Here is an 8,135-nt window from a genome sequence, read left to right as displayed (position 1 = left end):
TGGTCAAATATCTATTGGTACCTAGACACCAGTCTGATGTGTGCCTTGAAAATATATATGAAGAGAGAATGTGAGTAATTTGACCAATTATTCTTTTGTGTAATAGATTAAAAACAAATCAATATAGCAAGTTTCAAGAAAGAAAATTTTATTCCAGATGCCCTTAAAAGACAATCTGCTCTTCATACAAAACAGACAGTATTCTGTTTCTTTAAAAAAAAAAAAAAAAAAATGATTTTACCTTTCCTTTCAAAGAAAAGGTGCCCAAGTATGACTTCTTTGATGTCAGTTTAGGGATATCTGAAAATACTCTAGGACTAATTCCCCATCATGTATTACTATAATATGCATTTGGTTCAGGGTAAAGATTAATTGATGAACATTCCTATATTGTTATATATAGGTTAACACACGGGCTTATCCACAAATATTAGTGCTCCATTGGTTCTTCTGCCTTTTCTGCAGGTTCCTCAGCAGGTGGAGCAAGCTTAAGGAGAGGGGAAAAAAAAAGATTTTACTATAAAAGGGCAGAAGTCAAACAGGAAAGAGATAGCTTTGCACAGGAATTAACTGTGAGAGGGAGTTGGCAAAAAGAAGCCCACAGATGTAAGAGGCTCCCCCAACCCCCTCATTAATATGGAAACAAGACAAGCAGAGGTGTACAGGCCCCAACATGTAATACTCCACTTTCATCAGAGGCATGGCAGAACTGCGTGTTGCGACTTAAAGATGCAACTTGCAGATTCTGTGAGTTAAAAGGTCAGGGTAATGATATTTTATACTTGTATAGCGCTTGACATGTTCAAAGCATATGTAGCCAGGCAGGGTGAGAAGATGGAAACAACTTGAGAGGGCTTTCTGCTAATTCAGGCTAGTCTGGTTAAATAGACTTCTTGGCCTTCATCTTCAGTCTTATTGCAAAGGATTAGATATACCATCTCAAACAGGAAGCAACTCAAACTATTTTTAAGATCATTAACTATGTCACATACCTTCCTCTGGGGTCTCTCTTCAAGTCCCTCCAGGAATGGAGCCACATCATCATCATCATAGATAGTAAACTCCATTTCTTTGCCAACAATTCCAATGGAAACATTCTGTTAAGTACAATGTTGAAAGAACTGAGAAACTGTCTCTTGTGAGTCTCTAACGTTATACAGCTTTTACTTGGGAAATGTATCAATTACAGCTTCCTCTTAAGATTAAGATACATTTGGCACAGTGAATCAAATTAAGGAAGGAAATTCTCTATCAGATTTACTTTATGACAGGCTTCCTTAGAAAAAAAGAAAGTGAGGTAGGCTCACTCTCTACAAAGATGCTATCATATTCCAAAATGGTATCAGCCAAAAATGCAGTTTGATGATTTCAGACACAACAGGTTCAACTCGCTTCATTTTTTGGTTGGGTTTCAGCATTTATAAACAAACAGATCATATGATTTTTCAATATTGCTGGTTTCAGCATATATTTAGTATAAATATTTTAACAAACAAAACTGTCTAAGATGAAAAGCTTTTATAAACCCTGATTCAAAATCCACTAACGTGCATGACTCTTCCTTTTGGTATTCAATGGATCAACCCCGAAGAGTACCTCAGGAAAACATTACTGTATTAAGTTTCCTGACACCAAAAACAAAATGCAAGACTTATCTTAACCTAAACTAAGATAATCAAACAGACCTAGGGCCAGATTCTGATTTCAGCTATGCCAATGTAAATCCACAAACATGAAGGTAAATACTTTATCTTGAAGAAACCAACAGCAGATTCCAGTTAAAAGTAAATGAACATTTAAAGCATGAAGCTGAGTTACTCTATGTTGTAACTAATTTTGCTATGTTTAACAAATCTTAAATAATCAATAAAATTAATAAAGTAAAGAGCTATCCTACACAGAAATTTATGAGACTAACAAGGGAAACTTCACTAACAAGGGAAACAGTCTTCTATTTAGAAATAGCATTATTTTGTTAAGGTCAAACACCAAAAGTTCAGAAAGTTACACTGTAATCTATAAGATTAAGACTCAGAACTGATAGTATATGGAATTAGACTCACACTTGAATATATTTTACCTAAATATTAATGTTTGACTCCCATACTTAAAATGAGGATTACAATACACACCCATACTTATCAACTCTGTCACGGTAATTTCTAGTAAGAAGGAAGATCCTGGTGTTTACCTTGGTCGTCAGATCCTGTTCTGCAGGAAGGGTCTCTCTGAGAGCCCGCAGACCATGTTTAACTAGCTCATTCAGGTTACCTACAAACAATACACTGTCATCAGAAAAACGGTTAAACATACAGTATTGTTTCCCGAGACCCTTCCCTCCCCCACCTTCAGTGCCAGCTCCAGGCACCAGCCCACCAAGCATCTGCTGGGGGCGGCGCGGCGGGGCGCTCCAGCCGGTCGGGGAGAGCAGGGCCCCGGCCGGACTCGCCGCCCTCCCCCTGGCGCTCCGGCCGGTCGGGGAGAGCGGAGAGCCCCGGCCGGGTTCGCCGCCCTCCCCCCGGTGCTCTGGGCGCAAAAAAGCCAGAGCCTAGGGCGGCAAAAAAGCCAGAGCCGGCCCTGCCCACCTTCCATTCCTAGCTGGAAAAATAGTCTGGCTAGCTCTGTCCCCAAACTGTTTTACGCATGTTGCTTCTTTGATAGGTAACTGGAAATCCAATACAAGTATGCCATAAGGAACCAATCCTCCCCTGCATTCAAGACAATTAATTAAATCACAAAAGTAGTATTACACTCTAAGCTAATGGCAGATAAATCCATGTAGGTACTTATATAGTCTCTGGGCCATGATATCTGAGCTGCTTTATTCCCCCACAACTCTTTGGTGGCCTCTGATAATTATTAAAAATAAAATTAATTTGGGATTTAAAATCCACTTCTTATTTACAGATTAAATATTATGCAGACAAAACAGGCCTATCTTGAAATACTATCCTCTCTCTGAAATGGAAGGAACATCACTTTCTCTAGAAACAAAATTCATTCTTCCTGTTTAACTCTTTCTCAGGTTCTCTAGGCAGACACTTTTCTTCCATTTGGCCTGCTAAACAACTGAAATAAGTTAGACATGAAAACCATCAGTGTTTTGAATCTAGTTTCTTTCTTCCTCTTGATTTACATTGAATATTTCTATTCAACTCTTATATCTTCCCCTTCTGCACAGTAATAAATAAATATTACCAGATAAGATGCGATAAACAAAGCAAGCATATATTTTAAAGATCATTAGAAAATATAATGGAAGAGTCTCATCACTCACAGTCAGCAAACTCAGTCATGCGTCTTTCCAAATAAGTTCGAGCTGACTGTGAACGAGCACCGATGGACATAGCTTTGCAGTCAAAATAGTTTGCAGAAGGACAAGTTTGGAAGATGTGAGGACCCATATCCTGGCAAAAAAGGTGTGAATTTTATAAACTGTTCACAGGAGGGCATTCAGTTTTCTAAAATATTTTTAGCACTAACTCGGTTACATGATGTGTGTGTGTCATATATGCATGAAGGTATGTTTTATACTGTGCTTCACATCGCAGTTCTTACATAGTTGCTTCAAGCCTAAATTTTCTAAATTGCCCTTTTTCACTATGTCCTTTAATCAGAAGTTTTTATGTAAGTTCAATGGAGGCCACTGAAAACCCTGTTTCTCTGTAAAATCCTATAAATTGTATTGATCTTATATTATGAATAGCTCCCATTTTATGACCTGGAATAAATATTAAACACATTTCCCAGTGCTTCCCACAGGTACAAATGTCCAAACCTGTTCAGGGCTGAACCTTGGTATGCAAGATTCAACCAGGCTGCCCACTACCTTCAACTTGCTTAGTTTGTAAGATCACGAGGGCAGTATCTTGTCTGTGCTACACAGAACAAATGGATAACCAATTGGAGACACCTTAAAGGGGCTCTGATTTTCAGAAGTGGTGAACACCCACCCTCTGAAGGTCAAGCCCCCTTAAAGTCTCTCATCTTGGGCCCCAAAATCATTAGCCATGTTTTAAATTCTAAGCCACATGGGTTTAGGTTTGTATATGTATACATCAATATCCACTCCAGTGACCTGTAGAAAAATTACCTTAATTTAACATTTATGAGAATTAAGTTTCAGGGTCTAGAAAAAAAGAGGTTCCTCTAGCCATATGAATATTGATAAGCACTGCTATAGTCAGCTTCCCTCCCTCTCAACAAAATGTTAGTTGCTACAAAAGTGAAATATTTTACTGGCTGCATTTTTCTTTTGGATAAAATGGATTGGAAACACACACAGAGCATACTTACATCATAACCCGCAATGAGCAGTCCTACACCATATGGTCTTCTGCCATATCGCTGTGTTGGTATCTGGGTTTCTTAAACAAGCTAAGGAATCTTCACAAAGAGCAAGTTAATACCTTTTAAATTTTATTCTTAATCCAAGTAAAACTCCATCAGAACAGCTATAGGTTTGTTAGCCATTTCCTGTGGTGAAAAAATTTGTTCCAGAGAAACAGAACTCATCATCTGTCTTGAGCACCAACGGTAAGGTGGTCTTCTCCTCCAGTCAGACCTATAGCAATTAGCTTCTCCAAACAAAGTGACTGGTATATTCAGGCAAGTAATATGAGGGACTGATTTTATGCTAGTCTGGCCAATTTCATCCCCTTTCCATTTGATACACTTGCTTTTTATCAAGTACAATGGATGTATGAAACGCTTAGTGTGTTCCAGAGATAGGCAATTAAGGTGAATGAGGCAATAACATTAAATGTGCTCTTTCCATCAGAAAGTGACATTATCTGGGGCTTTTTAAGTGTTCCAGAAAACAAGTAAAAAAAATGGTTTCTAGTTCTGCAATAGGTCTCCTTCATGGCACTTCACTGCCTTGTCTACTAATTCCATGGATGAAGAAAGGATGTCCTCCCAAAAAACAAACAAGATCTTTGCATCTATTTCCTGTAACTTTCAAAGCAATCTTTGCTTGAAATAAAACAAATAAAATAAATATTTTGATACAGAAGAGTTCTAAACACATCAACAAAGTGAAAACTGAACTGAATTTTAAGAAAAGCATGGAGTCATTACATGTCATATATATATATATATACACACATACATCTAAAACATGAAAAGGATACTGCTTCCAATTAGAGACACTAGACGGGACACTGGAAGAGGTCTGTCAAACACAAATCTAGAATCCAGACACTCCTGACGCATGAAATTACTATAAGAAGAGCAAATAAAAATATATGGATCACAAACAGAAGGAAGCTTCTCCAACTTGATATTTTCCTCTTTAAGCTTGTGTGCATGTATATATTTATTACTGTTTCAGCATTGTCTACGAAGACCAAAAATGCCACTATAAAATTAAAATTTTATGACCCATCATTGTTGTTTAGAAGACCACATGCCTGAAAGAATATTGTACAGATGAAACACTCTGAATGTAGGTAAAACGGATGTTTATAGAATATGCAGTGAAGAGGGGTTATTTGGAGCAAAATGAAAAATAGAAAATATTCCTTTAGAATATTATTGCAATTAATATGTAAATAGTCCTTAGTATGCCTTTTCTGTCCCTTTCTACCCAACCAAGGAATCCTTCTTGCTCATTTTATATTTATCTCATTTGCCAGAACCACACAGCCAGCTGAGAGTTCAAAAGAATCTCTCTAGAGTTTATCTACATCACTAGCTGAAGGAATTGTTAGTAGCCAATGTGTGATGTACACTTCTGAGACTGCTCAGTCTCAACCAGCTTGGGGAGGCAAGACATTGGACAGGGAATAAAGCCTAGCAGTTAAACCCTGGCCCTACTGAAGTCCATGGGAATTTTGACATTTACTTTAATAGGACAAGGATTTCACCCCTGGTTTCTTGCATATTAGTGCAGGACCAGTAACCATAGGCAAGTTCTCTTAGCTGGCCTCATTAAATGACAGTATGAGAAGTCTGTTTTTTTACGTCATTGTTACTAGAGTATTGTACGCATTAGTCATTAAGAAACTCACCACAACAGTCTTGCATCAGCAGTAAGCCCAGCAATTGAGATGCCAATATGGTTGTCAACATACAGGATTTTTTTCTGATGAGCTGCCAGTTCAGACTGTGCTCTCTACACACAAAAAAGCCATATTAGTCATAAAAATTATTGCGGCAGACTTTAAACAATGTGTCAATCAATAGGGACAATGCTTTAAAAAAAAATTGTGAGCAACTATCATTAAGGACTGAACTTACAGCCCCAAATCTGTAACCTTGTAATAGACTTAAGATATAAAGGGCTGATCCCACCCCAATAAGCAATGTACTGAAGAAAAAAAAAAGTGGGCTTTCTAGTAAAAGAGATTGTAAATATTTTTTATATATTTCCTCTTTTTTTGGGAGTGTCAGTTGAACCAACATACATTTGTCTTTATAACTAGACAATTTCATCAATTTCTTCCATTTCCACCACAGGATTAAGACCCATTTTATCACAGATTAATCAAAATATTAGTAGTTCTACACCAGTGCTAAAACATATGAAAATATGTAAATCTTACTTTCTAATGGTACAAAAGAAAAAAGTTATAAAATTTGTCTGCCCCAAACCAGAAATTTACCTCCCCTTATCTGATATTTTAATTTAACAATGATAAAAGCCTTGGATTTACCATGTTTGCCCTTGCAAGAAGAAAAAAGTAATTCCAATGTTTTTTCTTAAATTTACCTTTAGAGCAACCAGAACAGCATGGGTTTTTGATTTCAGCCCCACAGTAGCTGAGCCTTGCTTCACAGCTTCCATAGCATATTCTATTTGATGAATTCGGCCCTACAGAATGAATAAATTAACAACTCTAAAATTGACTCTCCATATAAGAAAGGTAGAGACTCTGCAATAATTACACACAAAGGGTGAAATCCTGGCCCTATTAAAGTAAATGAGAATTTTGCCATTGACTTAAGTGGGCCAAGATTTCACTCAAGATTAATTAAGAACAGAGTTTTCAGTCTCAACTGAAATCAGACCTTTAACTGATTTGTGGGTTTGTTGGTTTTACATTTATCACAACAGTGAAAGATCTACCATAAGTATCTAAACACTCCTTTATTTTCCACTGAGATGATAAGGAATTCCAGTAATAGGGGATAAGACGTTTCCTGTCACAGAGTACTTTGAAATTATTATGGGCTGTCCCATATACATCTATTTATTGACTAAGAACTGCATGGTTGACACAGAAGATCACAACTCATGTGTCAAAATCCTTTCCAGTCATTGAAGTGTATATTCTTGACTCTAATACAAAGATTGACAGCATGCACCATTAAGGCCTGATTACTCCTTTATGGCACCATAAACAGTAACAGATCCAAAAATTATTATTGTGGTGTTACATCACTGCATCTGCTGCACCACAGCCTTAAGTCCACCTACTAATTTTTATTTATTTATTTTTTTAAAAACAAGAGTTTGTGGAGAAGTAATTTCAACCTGTAGAGAATAGCTATTTTAAGTGTTCTTTTATACACATCTTTGTCATAGTATCAAGGTACTTTACAACAAAGTATAAATAATATCAGATAAAAAATAAAACTGAGCAGGAGTAAGGCAGTAATTAGGCATCAGTAACAAATATCTTAAGGAATGTTACAGTTTTAAAAATAAAACAGGAAATTCAAAGTTAAAGTCACACAGATGAAAAAGCTGGAAAGAACTAAAATGCAGAATTCAGATACCTAGAACGTGAACTCTACACTTATGTTTAGGGTTACCATATTTCAACAATCAAAAAAGAGGACGGGAGGAGCCCCGCCCTAGCCCCGCCCCCGTCCTGTCCTAGCCCTGCCCCTTCCACTCCCTCCCACTTCCTGCCCCCTCGGAACTCCCAACCCTCCCCCCCACTCCTTGTCCCCTGACTGCCCCCTCCTGGAACCCCTGCCCCTAACTGCCCCCCAGGACTCCACCCCCTCCCTAAGCTTCCCTGCCTCTTGTCCCCTGACTGCCCCCTCCTGAGACCTTGCCCACATCCTAACTGGCCCCCTAGGACCCTACCCCCACCTGTCCCCTGACTGCCCCAACCCTTATCCACACCCCCACCCCCTGACAGCCCCCCCCAGAACTCCTGACCCATCTAAACCCCTCTGCTCCC

General features: G+C 38.1%; 1 protein-coding gene across 1 annotated transcript in view; it reads right to left on the bottom strand.

Moving 5' to 3' along the window:
• Positions 1 to 216: 216 nt before the first annotated feature.
• Positions 217 to 8,135, bottom strand: part of PSMA1 (proteasome 20S subunit alpha 1) — a 13,969-nt gene continuing 6,050 nt past the window's right edge. The window contains exons 3-10 of the mRNA XM_034770142.1: positions 6,713 to 6,814; positions 6,012 to 6,115; positions 5,133 to 5,221; positions 4,297 to 4,367; positions 3,278 to 3,407; positions 2,192 to 2,271; positions 993 to 1,097; positions 217 to 487 (exon numbers count right to left, since the gene is read on the bottom strand). Of these exons, the coding sequence (XP_034626033.1) occupies positions 431 to 487; positions 993 to 1,097; positions 2,192 to 2,271; positions 3,278 to 3,407; positions 4,297 to 4,367; positions 5,133 to 5,221; positions 6,012 to 6,115; positions 6,713 to 6,814 (738 nt within the window). The 3' untranslated portion in view covers positions 217 to 430. The remainder of the gene's footprint in view (positions 488 to 992; positions 1,098 to 2,191; positions 2,272 to 3,277; positions 3,408 to 4,296; positions 4,368 to 5,132; positions 5,222 to 6,011; positions 6,116 to 6,712; positions 6,815 to 8,135) is intronic.

The sequence above is a fragment of the Trachemys scripta genome, chromosome 4 (genome assembly GCF_013100865.1).
Source record: "Trachemys scripta elegans isolate TJP31775 chromosome 4, CAS_Tse_1.0, whole genome shotgun sequence".
Classification (NCBI taxonomy): domain Eukaryota; kingdom Metazoa; phylum Chordata; order Testudines; family Emydidae; genus Trachemys; species Trachemys scripta.
The sequence above is the reverse complement of the archived record's forward strand: the minus strand, read 5'-3'. Positions and strand labels throughout refer to the sequence as shown.